This window comes from Phyllopteryx taeniolatus, chromosome 7 (assembly GCF_024500385.1).
Source record: "Phyllopteryx taeniolatus isolate TA_2022b chromosome 7, UOR_Ptae_1.2, whole genome shotgun sequence".
NCBI lineage: Eukaryota > Metazoa > Chordata > Actinopteri > Syngnathiformes > Syngnathidae > Phyllopteryx > Phyllopteryx taeniolatus.
This window is the reverse complement of record NC_084508.1, coordinates 15,178,059-15,192,860: the sequence shown is the minus strand read 5'-3', so window position 1 is coordinate 15,192,860 and position 14,802 is coordinate 15,178,059. Positions and strand designations below refer to the sequence as shown.

The 14,802-nt window shown below is 40.7% G+C and overlaps 1 protein-coding gene across 1 annotated transcript in view; it reads left to right on the top strand.

The window, feature by feature from the left end:
- Positions 1 to 14,802, top strand: part of LOC133480287 (voltage-dependent R-type calcium channel subunit alpha-1E) — a 131,891-nt gene that overhangs the window by 75,494 nt on the left and 41,595 nt on the right. The window contains exons 9-21 of the mRNA XM_061778051.1: positions 1,061 to 1,164; positions 1,879 to 1,994; positions 2,139 to 2,192; positions 2,902 to 2,943; positions 6,351 to 6,443; positions 6,542 to 6,751; positions 7,898 to 8,010; positions 8,093 to 8,205; positions 8,285 to 8,416; positions 9,562 to 9,631; positions 9,736 to 9,853; positions 10,117 to 10,184; positions 11,434 to 11,525. Of these exons, the coding sequence (XP_061634035.1) occupies positions 1,061 to 1,164; positions 1,879 to 1,994; positions 2,139 to 2,192; positions 2,902 to 2,943; positions 6,351 to 6,443; positions 6,542 to 6,751; positions 7,898 to 8,010; positions 8,093 to 8,205; positions 8,285 to 8,416; positions 9,562 to 9,631; positions 9,736 to 9,853; positions 10,117 to 10,184; positions 11,434 to 11,525 (1,325 nt within the window). The remainder of the gene's footprint in view (positions 1 to 1,060; positions 1,165 to 1,878; positions 1,995 to 2,138; positions 2,193 to 2,901; positions 2,944 to 6,350; positions 6,444 to 6,541; positions 6,752 to 7,897; positions 8,011 to 8,092; positions 8,206 to 8,284; positions 8,417 to 9,561; positions 9,632 to 9,735; positions 9,854 to 10,116; positions 10,185 to 11,433; positions 11,526 to 14,802) is intronic.

Below are 14,802 nucleotides of genomic sequence, written 5' to 3'. Positions count from 1 at the left end.
GTCAGGCTGAAATGCTCATTTCTGTATTATTATTTCCGTGTTTGGCGTCACAGGATTGACGCGTTTGTCAGAAGTTAGTTTGGCCTTGTTTGAGTGGGTGTGTGGAAGCCATCCATCCCTCTCATCCTCTCTGTCTCCATGCGGCAGTTATATCTGCAGAGTGCCATGTCAACTCCAGTTTGACATTTATATACCTTCCCTGAGCTGAGAGAAACCTCCTGCAGAGCATGCTGCAATTTACTACTGCCCACATTACTATTTAAGTCATAGTTCAGAATCCCTGAATGCAGTTATGTTACTAGAAGTACATCTAATGATGAACAATATACAGGGTGTCTCAAAACAATTTAACGTCATTTTGTAGTCTAATAACATAGACACGTCTCACTCAAATAAGCTCAAAATTGCAATGTATAAAAAACAATTTTAATAATATACTTTTTGTTTCGTTAGTTTTTTTTAGGGTGAAGACAGAAAATATGGATAATATGCACCCCGAAAATTGTACTTTCGCAGCTGAATTATTTGTGTATATGTATAATACACACCCCAAAATTGCTCCTCACCTATGCTAAAAAAATCATAGTAATTTGTATTTTATCAGGTTGTTAAAAGAAATTTTAAAGTTCTCTGAAGTAAATCAAAAAATGCCAAATAAAATGAAAGCTGAATACGCTTGCCTTGCTCTGTGCGCATGCGCTGACGACACTGATAATTACGTCTACGGTACTTACGTAGTCTAAGGAATAATAATTACACGCATGCGCAAGCTATATTACAAATTCACGGGTAAACTATGTTGCTAAATCCGATGCCGTGTAATTAGATTTTTAATTGGACATCAACAATAATAATAATAATTTTAAAAAAAAACAAGCAGCAATAAATCCAATTTCTTCAAGTGTGAGCCCTCAATAAAACCTGTGCGATATTATCTTTGCACAATGTTTTGATACAACTCTTGTACTATATCTGATTAGATTGTGCAAGATCAAATCTCGACGCGTCAGCAGCCGCCTGAATGCAAATACATGTGTTCCGATTTGTGTTTACACCTTAGGTTGACGATGCCTTGGGTCCCAGTTGGAACTGGCTCTACTTCATCCCGCTCATCATCATCGGCTCCTTCTTTGTCCTGAACCTGGTGCTTGGAGTCCTCTCTGGGTACGTCCACTTTTCAGTTCTGGCTCGAATGTGTCCTAGTAAGAAATTAGAATAAGCACTGAGTTAGGAAATTGGACAGTAGGAGCAGTCACAATTAAAAAACAAAAGGAAAAAAAAATCTACTGGTATGTGCATATTTACAACCCCTGGCATGGGGACTGAGCAGAATAAACAGCAGTAATGTATATGGTAACTGTACATGAATAATACATTCGATATATGCAGATATGAATGGCAAACTATACATGACTAAATAGATACTATATCCAGAAGTGAATGTGAACAACATGAATAGTCAGCAGCACTGTACAGCAGGAGTGTCACTAGGTTTAACGGATTGGGGGAGCTTAGCCCCCCAGTGGTGTTGCACCCGCGAAAATGATTTTATCGACGAGGCAGTAGTACGTGCTTTGGACATTTTTAGGTCCAGTGGCGCCACTTGTATCCAGTTATGCAAGCAGCTGAAAGTGAAATAAACACTGTTTAAAAATGTTAACGAACAGCAGTACAGTGATATAGGCATATCAGCAGTGGAGTACACACTATACTTAAAAGAAAGCTCTTTTTTCAATTGAAAAGCATGGGGAGTATATGTGTGTGTATAGGCTGTATGTGTCTTTCCTGCAAAGTCACATTTTTAACATCTCCTCTTTCGAGAAAAGTGACCTTGTCAATGACAAAAGTAACAGGTAATTTTGCGCTTGGATCCTGCAGCGAGTTTGCCAAAGAAAGAGAGAGGGTGGAGAACCGCAGGGCCTTCATGAAATTGAGACGCCAGCAGCAGATCGAGCGAGAGCTCAATGGTTACCGGGCCTGGATCGACAGAGCAGGTGGCATCGCTCTCAGTTTCATATTGCAAAAATAAAACAGTTGAAAGGATTTTTATGACTGCCATATAGACAAACCAACCCACTCCGACAAGTTTAGAAAGGAGCACATTATTTGCCGTTAATTTGTGCTTCTTGTTTTTCCAGAGGAGGTAATACTTGCTGAGGAAAATAAGAATCCCGGACCCTCTGCCCTTGATGGTAAGTCAGCATTTTTGCCATTTTCTTTTCTTTCTTTTTGATCTATATTTGCTGACACTGCTAAACTATTCAATCATTAAATTTGAATCCAAAGGTGTCAAATTATTCAGGTATATGTTGTTATTTTATTATCCAGTAAGGTTTGAACATGCAAAAGAGGAAACTAAAGTACTGTCACTTATTTGATACACAAATTAGGAATTGGCCTTCTGATAAGTACTTTCCCATGCTTAATGAATCTATATAATATACAAGTTTACATTTTTTATGGAACTACTAAAATGAAGGACATTTTCTACAATATTCCAATGTATTGAGATGCACCTGTGGCTAAAACACACAGCTGACAACAACACCTTTGCACATTTGGTCACTTGTTATTCGGACTAATTTATTGGGCTCAATTATAACAACCTTTTCGGCCAGTCAGGAAAATGGTCAAATATCAGCCACTCCTACGTGACTATTCCGCTCTGTATTAAATGCAAAATGCATATTGGACTGAAAGATAAAGAGCGTCATTTTCCCCTAATGCTGAGTCGTCGTTGTTTATAGCACGTACGTTTCATTTTGAGACCACCAGTGGCACAAAGTTTGCACTCATCATGGCACGTTAGCCAATAGGAAGCCGAGTGCCTACTCGCATGACTGTGACCTTTCCTCCTAACTGAAGCAGCAGGACTTTTATTAAATGTTGATTGATTGGCAGCTCTCAGGAGGCTCCCTGAGTGGAGCACAGGCGGCGCCTATGGTGAGAACCCCTCCTCTCATCTGCTCTCTGCCTCTTCAACTTCACCACGCCGCACGAGCACACATGGGATGAACTTTTCTAGTGCTGTTAGGGAGTGGGACCAGCTGTTGTGATGGGAATAGATGCAGTTGCTCTGATGGCTTTGATTGAAAAGATGTAGTTGTGCTCTGCTGTTGCCTTGATAGCCACCAGTCTGGAAAAAAATATGGCCAGTGTGTATTTCACACCTTTAGCAAACAATGTGTGCGTGTGTTTGGTTACTGGCCTATTTAAAAAAAAATCCCCAAGCAAATATTGAGCATTCAGCAATAGAGGAAAGAAGGAGGGCGCATCAGGACAGGATGAAATGTAAAGATGAACACATCCAGCACTGAAAGGTCAAATCACTCTCATCACGCTCACTCTGGTATGCACGCCGACTCTCTTTGAAACTGAATGAAACCAGTGCATGAATCTGTGTATCATTCATTTTGATCATTTTCCATTGCCAAGTGAAAAAAAAATTGTTTTTATTTGTTTTTAAATCTAACAAAAAAACGAACAAAAAAAAAAGATATTACCTTATTTTTCATATTGCAACAGAGGCAGAAATATAAAAGTTGAAAAATGGGCCACAGGGCTGAGTTGGATTTTAATAATTGGGTTGGGTTTATGTGACCTGGAGTTTGGTATTGAGAATTAGTAATGATACGATAGCTTGTAACAGTCAGTCATGTATTGTTTAGCAGGGGTGTCAAACTCATTTTCGTCAAAGGACACATTGCAGTTATAGCTTCCCTCATAGGCCCATTGTGACTGAAACCATACAAATGTAGAATTGCATCATCTTATTGTTATTACTTTTACACAACAAATTAAACTACTTTTGAAATCAGAAATCAAGGGAAATAGTTTGTTCAACTATTCAATTGTATTAAAAAGGGTTTTGATCACAAAAAAATCCAATACCTCAACATTTTTAAAAGTGAAATCAATTTGCAATTTTGGTGCAGATTTTAGCAAGAATCATGACGTAGACTCACATGATTTGCTTTAGTGGCCGCATGAAACGATGAGGTGACCTGGATATGGCCTCCGGCCTTTGGTTGGACAACTGTGGTTTAAAGCAACAAATCGTGATTCTTAAGGCCTTGTCACACCACACTTGACAATAGAAATGGAAAAATGTCCTATTCGAAAGCTCTGTAGGAGAGGGGCTGGCGGAGGGATTTCTGTGTGCTGTTTTGGCGGACTTGTTCTGTACTAGGCGAGCTTTGGGACAATAGAAAAAGGATATACCGAGACATCACTGCAGGAGACTTTCAAACTGCTCCCTGCTTAGCTTGAAATGTCCGTTCCCAAACTTCCGGGTCCTGTGAACGCGATAAATTAAATATTAAAATCAAATTCAGTCCTCTGACCTGTTTTTCAATTACGGATTTTTGATCTGAGACAAATATGTAAAGGGACACTGTTTAAGATTTTCAGTTGTTTACTGGCCAAAATCGATGTCTGAATTTATAAAGGTTTTATCATTGGTTTATAATGACCTCTGCTAATAATCTGATACATTTTCGTAAGCGAAAAATGTTTGATTTATTTATAAATAAGAGTAGTGACCCAGCAGGGGGAGTGCCATGACAGTTTGTCATCTTGAAACTGTAGTTTCCAGCTTTCTCCTCGACAAGTAAGTCAACACTACCTAAATTAGCCTAAAGCTTACTTTTTTTCATTCAGTTTTGTTAGATAGTGTTGTTCTTCAAGGTTTTTTTTTATATATGACAGCTACCATTGTTGCCACGTGTTTGAAAAACTGAGGGTCTAGAGTGCCCTATTCGTTTGGATGCAATACACAGTTTCAATGCTTGATGGAAGTAATTCCTACACGGTGTCCCTTTAAATATAAAACTTTGGCAATTTTTCTTTTTTTGTGTTTGATTTAAAAACCAATAACAAAATAATGACTCAGTTTCTCAATGTAAATGTTTACGGTTCCCAATTGAAAATGGAAAGAACCAATGATCCACGGATTTGCATGGCCCGCCAAGCCGCCTCGGAGCATGGTGTACGATGACAGAGATCCTCACATGGCATTCAGCTGTATGGCTCATTAAGTGAACATTAAGAGATTGTTGTTTTGGTCTCGTTCAACCGCAGTGCAAATAAGCTTGAATGATCTTTTCCCTTTCAGCTAAAATTATACTGACATGAGCATTCCTTAACGTCAGCTGCCTCATGGTGTTTGCGGCTAGTTTGCATCTTCTGTTAACACAAGTGTACACGATAATTGCCTCGTTTTGCATGGAGGTGTTTACACAAGCAGGGGAAGCAGAGGTGCTTGTGGGTGAGGGTTGTTGTCATATAACTTTGCTAAAAAAGATCTCTGAATTCCATGTGATCTGTTCTCACCAGAGTGTGAATGTCCTCCACAAACATGTTGCTTTTGTTCATTTCAACAGGATTATTTACCACTGTAGTGTTTGCAGGTTAATACCATTACTTTTCATTATTTCATTCAAGAAATGAAATTGTATTGCAGAGCTTCCAAGAGAAATTCACTTCCAGAACAATTTGTCCAAATGTGTCTGAATTTCCATATTTTCAAAATGTTTTTCAAGAACATTACCACAGGACAGTTATTGCAGTGTATTATGCAATAGGATCAAAATAATTCTTCATACTGTTCAATTGCACAACATGATCATTACTCTATAATCGTAATCGTTACTATATCATGGTTTCAATATTTATTTATTTTTATTGCATCAACCTTTTCATGGTGGACGCAGTTGCAGCCTGAATCAAAGTATATGAGATTTCGACGTGCCATTGTCAAAAATATCTTTGTCTATGGATTCATTCACTCAAGTGCGTGCACAATTATTAGGCAAGTTTGCTTTCATCCTATGTGAATGCGCATTTTCCAAGTTCAAATAATCTTATTTTGTTGTACCGAACCATTCTCAGGTGATATGCATGTGTGAAATGAGGAAGGGTTTTGCCTAATGTAATTAACGGTTCATATTTAGGCGTGCGTAAACACAACGATATAATCTGAAAACGTCTTTGAGTGTCTAAAAAAGTGCTATATAAGTGTAATGCATTATTATTAGTATTATTATTAGTATGTAAAATGGGGCAAAGGAAGATTGAGTCATAAAATGCCTTTCGTATGGATGTAGCATTTATTCTTTTTAAATGCTAAAATGTTATGTAATGAACAATAAGAGGCACATGTTTGGTATTCTATATCCAGTACAGCACTCCCAAAAAATGTTGAAAAAAAATATGTTTGTAAACATATTGAGAACAGTACATTTGATCAACAATAAAATTAAGTTAAAATGTATAATAATATATGCAGCCTTGCCTGCACATACAAGTGTTTGACTGATTTGTTTGTGGTGTTGATACTTCTCCATATGAAGTGCTGAAGAGAGCCACCACAATAAAAAAGAGAGGTATGGACTCGCCGCATCGGAGTCCAGGGGAGGAACAATATGGCGACATTTCCTCTGTTGGTGAGTGTACATCTCGCTGGTTTTGTCAGGTGACCGTCCTCATCTCCAGCTGAGCAGCAGGACACCGCCACTTCTTTGTACCTCTCGCCTCCCTCAAGGCATCCCCATGGCCAAAGAGAGATTAAGGAGCCGTAGGCGAGGTCCCGCCGCGTATTTTCGGCGCAAGGAACGCCTTTTGCGAATCTACATTCGACGTGTGGTGAAGACGCACACCTTCTACTGGACGGTGCTGGGCCTGGTCGCTCTCAACACGTTGTGTGTGGCCATTGTTCACCACAACCAGCCCCTCTGGCTGTCCAACTTCCTGTGTGAGTCACACTTTACGATTGCTTTAAAGCAGTGACAGGCTGTGCATTTGGTACCTGGGCCTTCAATGGTGACGTAATCCATTTAATCTTCTAATTTTAATACCTCCACCATCATGTTGTTATAAGAAACCATCAATACAAATCCGTGCCCCACCTTTGTGGCTTTTGCATGTTCTCCCCGTGCCTGTGTGGGTTTTCTCCGGGTACTCTGGTTTCCCCCAATTCCCAAAAACATGCATGGTAGATCTAAATATCCCATAGGTGTGAATGTGAGTGTGAATGGTTGTTTGTTTCTATGTGCTCTGTGATTGGCTGGCGACCATTTCACGATGTACCCCGCCTCTTGCCCGAAGATAGCTGGGATAGGCTCCAGCACGCCCGCGACTCTAGTGAGCATAAGCGGAACAGAAGTTGAATGAATGAATGACAAAAACGATTTTATAAAATGAATTGCAAGCTCTGTGTAATAAAAATGTATTGCTTTGCTCCCATCTTGTGGCATCTTGGTGCCATGGAACTATATTGACGTGAGATGAGTCGCTTCATGCAATGTTTTGGCACCCTCTTGTGGCATGCATAGGCAATTTCAAATCTATATGCCTCACCACAGATGCTGGTTATTAATTGTAATAACACCTAAATATGTAGAGTACGACGGATGTGTGTCGCTCGTCGAACTTGGCCTATTTAGACCAACAAGTTAGAAGATGGAAAAATTCTGACATTGTGGGCCAGCTCACTTGTTCTGTCTGGAGATTATGAAATCGGATTTATTAAAGAAACAGTCCCACCGCAAAGAAAGTTTAAGTTACATTGTGCAGCACTACTGATTCTGAAGGCCCTGGGCAGATTACATGGCAGTACAGGGCTGAACTCTGACTGGACAAAAAAAACCAAAAACAGCCAGGTATACTATACTAGAAGCAATACAGCGCTAATAAAATGCTACGAGATGAAGAAAATACACTTTTGTGAATAAATTAATAACATTTAATGGAACACACATTTGGAATTTAGCTTGTAAATGTAGGTCAGTGTTTTTGATCGTGTTTAAGCCCTCAGAGAAGGCCTTGCTGGCTCACCACTGCTTTAAACTCACTGTGTAATGCAATCATGTTAATCTGAGTTTGTCTCTTGCTGCTCCAGACTATGCAGAGTTCTTGTTCCTCGCTCTGTTCCTGACTGAGATGTTCCTGAAGATGTACAGCTTGGGCCCCCGCCTCTACTTCCACTCCTCTTTCAACTGCTTTGACTGCAGCGTCAGTGCCCTATCTCCTTTTACTCGATCCCCACTCTTCTTCTTCTACAAAACCATAATTTCCTGTCCTTCTACGGCCACAGGTGATTGTTGGCAGCATCTTTGAGGTGCTTTGGGGTGTTTTCAGGCCGGGCACTTCCTTTGGCATCAGCGTCCTGCGGGCTCTTCGTCTGCTAAGGATCTTCAAAATCACAAAGTTAGTGCCTCTTTCCTTGACTTTTCAGAGAAAACCAGATCCATTCCTACTTCACGTCACTATTTGATTTCCTATGAAGGTACTGGGCGTCTCTGAGGAACCTGGTCGTGTCACTGATGAATTCCATGAAGTCTATCATCTCCCTCATCTTCCTCCTCTTCCTCTTCATTGTTGTCTTTGCTCTTCTGGGCATGCAACTCTTCGGTGGCTGGTAATAATAATAATAATAATAATAATAATACATTTTATTTATAAGGCACCTTTCAAGCCACTCAAGGTCAGGAGGTAGTTTGTAAACAAGATGGAACCAAGATCAGAGCCCTGGGGAACAACAGAGGACAGGGCAGATGGTTGGGATGAGAAGGTTTTCAGCTGAATGAGTATGAGCTGAGTATGGCCATAGATAGATGATTTGAAGTCCAGGGGTGTGCCGGTTAAACCAATTGAAGTCAGTCGGGTGAGGAGGATGGTGTGGGAAATGATATCGTAGGTGGCGCTCAGGTCGAGGAGGACGAGGATGCATAATAGTCTGGAATTAGCTGCCATCAGGAGCCTCATTAGTAATCTTTAAGAGGGCTGTCTTTGTACAGTGGTATGGATGGAGGCCGGACTAGAAATCTTCCAATAAGTTATTACGAGAGAGATGAGTCTGGACCTGTGCTGCCACTACTTTTTCCAGGATTTTAGAGAGAAATGTCAAGTTGGAGATAAGATGAAGGTTATTGAAGTTGTTGGCGTCTGAGCCAGGTTTTTTGGGTACTGGTGTTACTCCCATTGGCATGAGAGAGGCCCCTTAGACCAACAAGCCATACTGTATGTAGCTTGTCATGTGCCATTTTCTACAGCGTAGCTCCTTTCTCACTGCGCCAAAGTAGCAGAAACTCTGTACGAATCATCCTTAAACCAAGTGTAAATGAAGGCCTTGTCCAGGATTCAAACCCAGGACTCTCAGACCCAAAGCAAGAATCACCCCCTAGACCAATGAGCCACCAGTTGTGTTGTCCTATCACTCGAATAGCCTCTTTCACACTACCTTTCGGCTACTGTAAAAGGTGTGGAAATAAATATACTTAGTCAGGTGATTTATGCAAATGACATGATTCTATTCTCCTTATTAGAAGCCATTACAACATTACAATGTTTTGGAAGTTATGGTTATTTTTAAAAGTAACAAGACAACATAATGATGCTTTAATAGTTGAGTGTAAAATCCTTTATTTAGAACAGTCCTGAATGTCTCTTTGTGCACTAGCAAAATTATGTTTTATAGCCTAAAACGTTATTCTCAAGCTGTCAATAAAGTCTCCAATTTGCTCCTTAAATGCTAAATTTGTCTACATTTTCGGGTCCCCACAGGTTCATCTTTGAGGACTACACCCCCGCAAACTTTGATACCTTTCCTGCAGCCATCATGACTGTCTTTCAGGTCTGCTAGTCAACGTCAAGCTAAAGTTTTTTGGACCCATTACTGGAAACCTTTGTAAATATATTGCACTGCTGTTCTGTGTGTTTGTGTTTGTTGTTTGTCAGATCCTGACTGGCGAGGACTGGAATGAGGTGATGTACAATGGTATTCGCTCTCAGGGGAGAGTCAAGTCTGGCATGTGGTCTTCAATATATTTCATTGTCCTCACCTTGTTTGGGAACTGTATCCTCCTCCTTTACTTTTCCGGCTTCTCCAAGCTTAGGTTTCAGTTTTGCAACAGGATAGTTTGTGGTGACATTTATTCGTTATCTCAGTGGTAAACAAATGCACTCACCTCTCACTCTAATATGTGAGTGTAATGGAAATTAACCAGGACAAGCTGCTACTGGCCTGCGTCTCCCCAAATGTTGATGTTGTTGTCGCTGTTGTTGTTGTTGTTGTCAATATAACTGCAATAGTATTGTCCTTAACTCAAGTTTGACCAGACACTCTGCTGAATGTCTTCTTGGCCATTGCTGTTGATAACCTTGCTAATGCACAGGAGCTCACTAAGGTAAAGCTCAATAACACTGGTCACAACATTTAAGACCAAGTAAAGTCATTTTCATGTTTTTTTTTCTAAATACATTAAATGTGTTTGAAGGTACGTGCTGAAAACATCTGCAAAATCTGAGAACAATTTAGTACGCTGTACTTAATTGTCGAGATATAGACTTAAACTGTTTTTCACCATCTCAGTTGTCGGGGGCGCGCTGATACAAGCAGGGAACAGCATGAGTCGGCTCTGCCCCATTATAGAAGTACCAAACACCCTTATTCTATGTGGTGGCCATTTGGTGTAATTGCCACTTCCGTCCATAATAACTTGGCCCAGTTCTACCACTACAGCGTGCAGTTTCAACTCGAAAAAAATCCATCTTTCCTGAAGTGTAAAATGTTTTGCGGATAGTGAGGCAGCGGCAAACCTTTCCGGCGGCCCCGTGCCAGCCTGCCAGCGGTTCGAGTAGCCGCCAGCGGTCCGGCGCAACAACGTTAGGGCCGTCAGCCGCAGGGAGAGAATGGGGGGGGAATCCTTCCAAGACGACCGCGGTGCGTTGCATTGTTGTGGCCGCATATGGTACTCCCTTCAGCGCCACAGCAGAGTGATATACGGCCTGCTGAATTTCAACAGAAGCAAAGGAGGAAAATTGTTCTGATGTGCCTGCCGGTCACGATGCCAGGGCTCAGAGGCTGCCTGGCCGCCATTGAGTGCCTCTCTTTGACCAATGAGAGCGTGTGCAATGTGCATCGCTGGGAATTCTCCTTGGCTCGTAAGCCAGGAGAGAAGGCACATATTTGATTAACAGCTGAGAGTTCCGCGGACGGGGTTTCGGAGCATTCAGCGACACGCAAACAGCATCTAGAAGCTGAAAGAACGTCTCAGTTCTTGAGCATTTTGAAGCCTGATTTCACATACTTTGTGATTTACTTATTTCAAATTTGGCAGACTTGTTAACAATACTCTTCTCTGTAGTGTGTCAAATTTACAAGACATGTTTTTTGGTCAGTTTACTGGGCCTTTAAATAAACCGGCGCAATCTAATGAGATCCTATGCAAGAGCTGTATCAAATATTTGACCATTCATTATAAAGACAATAGCGCTCAGTTCTGACACTATCAGAGAGGTATTCATTTAACAACTAGTACTCTTGTATTGGATATCATCAGATTGTGCAGGTTCATATTTTCTCCACCCATCACTTGGTTTTAAAGCCATTAGCTAAAAAAGAAAAATCAAAGTAGACTCTGTATTCCCTCTTAGGACGAGGAGGAAGCCGAGGCTGCTTTCAACCAAAAGCATGCTCTCCAGAAGGCGAAGGAGGTCGGCCCACTCTCCTCCTTCATGTCTTCAGAGTAAGTCCTCCTTCTGCCTGACCCCCTCATCGCCTCCCTCTGTCTCTCTCCTCCTCTTCCTCCACACTGCTTCCCCCACTACAGTGAGCGTCCATATCGAACTTAACCCACACGACTGACTGGTTTAATGAAGTAGATTTGAACACCAATTAAACATCAGCATGCGGAGTAGTTATGCAGGGAGGGTTGAGCCTCAAGGATTTGGTACAGACTTGTTGCTATGTAATCTCACTCTTAGTCCTTGTCTCCTTGGTGATTCATTACATTATAGTATACTTGGTTTGTCCATTAGGGTATTTAATAAGCAATATTGTTGCTAGGGACGAGTATTAGATAATGGAAGGTAAATAAAGCGTGTGCAGGCTTAATTTTGCGGTGACATTGTTTCAATAAGCTTATGACATTTTCATTCAAAGTTGCACATATTTTTGTCCATGGTCTGTTATTGATGATGAAAGTGACATAGCGTTGTCAATGACCAAATGATTTGTCAAGTCCCCTGAAACCACCCTTTAAAAATTCCATGGAATTCTGGCATTGGCATTGTGAAATATACCGAGGCCCATCAAGGGAAAAGAAAAACCAATATACGCGTTCAGTTTTCGAAGCCATTACTCTTGTAATAATGCGTAAACAGTTTAGCTATTTGCTACTTTAATTTTCTTTTGCGTTATGGTGTCCAATAATGACCCTTCTGAGACAGAGTTAGTCAAAACGGAGTAGTCATTTGTTTTTTGGTGTATTTAGGGAATTTGGGAAGTTACATGACCTCATTCTCTCAGTGGCCAGATTTTTCCGGATTGCAGGATTGTCTGTAGCGCGCGTTGTGTCCGGTGGTGGACGCGCATGTGCATGTACAGGATCGTCGCCTGCCTTTTACTCTATATGCACGTTAAACACCGGCATCTGTATGCACGGAGGATGCTCTGAACCTTATCTCATTTCAGTAGCCAGTGCACTGTTGACGTTGAAAAAACTTGCATGGCAGCAGGAGATGAAAATTAGAATTTGCGGCATGTCGGATGGAGGCTGAAGATAAATTCTCTGCATGTGTTCATGAATTGCAACACCCTCGCTGAGACGATGTCAGACTTGGAATTGCTCCTCCATTCTGCACCCTTCTTGGAATATTGTGCTTCTACTTGAATTCACGCTTTAAGTTGGCCGAGCATGACCTGAGGATGTGTCAATGCTTGGAGGTGGTGCTCATGTTCACAGCTGCATCCAGAAATACTTTGAATACATAATACTCACTTGCTGTGTTTGCTGTACAAACCCATCTCTGTGTTGTTGTTATTGTGTGTGTTTTTGTGTTCACATGATTTTAATTGTGAAAGTCCAAGATGCCTCGCCCGAAGATAGCTGGGATAGGCTCCAGCACGCTCGCGACCCTAGTGAGGAGAAGCGGTACGGAAAATGAATGAATGAATGAGTCCAAGATGCCCTCTGATCATTGTTCTGCTCTCAGTGTTTATGAATGTTTTCTAAATGATCAGATAAGACAGCCATCTTGTTTGTCAACGTGCCGCTTGGCTCCAGTGGAGATACACACCAAAGTATTACATTGATATTTTCGCTAATATACAATTGTGGGGTGAATTTCTCTTAGGTGATCAAAGTTAGTATCAATGAAATGTGAATGATGAAAGGCAAGCACTGGCGTTAATGCAACTATACATCCGTTAATATGATATACTATACACTACCCACAACAAATTTGGGATGTTATTAGGCTTTCGGTTAAAATTTCTGAATGAGCCTAACATGTACTCTAACCTTTACAGGTGAACTCAATGTGACCTTCTCAAAACATTTGAATGCACAGGTTCAACTGTTCAATGTTTTAGTACGTTTTGCACGACTATCTGTTCTCTAACAAGGAGCTGAACGGCAAAATTCCCAGCAGCTGTTTCACCCATGAGTCCATGAATGGACCAATACATTTCCTGCTTCAATTAGAATTGTTATTTAAACAGTCCTTTTCATCATTCTGTTCACACATTGACATTAGGAGACTAAGGCAACAATTGATGATCAGTACCTCGCCATTGCGAGGCTTCAAACAGAATCTTCTCCGAAGGAAATGGCCACTGACCTTAGATTGTCACAGAGTGTCATGAACTGGTTACAACAGCGATATGAAGAGACTGGAAGAGTCACAGAAAGGCGTAGAATTGTACATCCTTGGAAATGTATTGGGCGAGTCATGGATCGCGTGTGAATGTGAATTTTGCCGTAAAGCTCCTTGTTATAAAATAGCAAGTTATGCAAAAAGTAAAAAAAAAAAAAAAAACATTCAACAGTTGACATGTGCATTTGAAAAATTGAGAGAAGGTCAAATTACGTTTGCCTGTAAAGGTTATAGTAAATTTTAGGTTCAAAGTGAAATTTCATCCGAACGCCGGGTACCCCTAACTTTTTGTAAGCAGTATATACTGTAAATATTGTCTAATTATTACACTTAACACTACCAAAATATCAAAGTCATAGATAGAGAAGCACCTGATGATGATCACAAACGTACAATTGTTTACAGTTACTGATGAACCACAAGGACGTTACTATCTGATGTAGCAGCCTGTTGTGGTAAATTACCATAATATTCCCATTTTGAGCCACTCCGGGATCATGAACATACTGTTGTTTACACTTGAGTCAAAATATAACCTTGGACTATGAATCACATGCTACTTCACCAAACATAGACAGAGGCAAATGTTATTATTATTATTATTATTATCTGATCACCTGAAGAAGCCTGTTCTGGTACATTTCCATTGCATTGTGTAGGCAGTCAAAACTGAGCACTACTATCTTTGCAAAGGCAGATTTATTTTGCTACAGCTCTTTTATTAATTGGCGTCAGTGTCTTTCTTTTTATAATTTAGTTTGGCCAGAGCATCTCTCAACATTCACACTCAGTTTTTGAAAAAAAATATTAATGTGTTGTTTTGTTTATGCAGTCTGGAAATATTTTGGATTACAAACTCTTCCAACAAGTAACTCCATTTTATTTTCCGATGATGAGCATCCTTTGCTGTGTATCTCCCGGCCTGTTTTGTCTCTCCTCACCAAAGCACTAATGTCTTGTTTTCAACCAATTGCTCATTGATAACACGGACCACACAAGAGTTCACGCTCCAGTAAGTAACATGTACTGCTCAGTTATTGTTCACCTCTCTGAATGTCTCACTCACACATGCTCAACCTTCACATGCCCGATCTTCACAGACTTAGACACATCAACCTCATTCTCTTTATTCTCCCGATCAGAGAT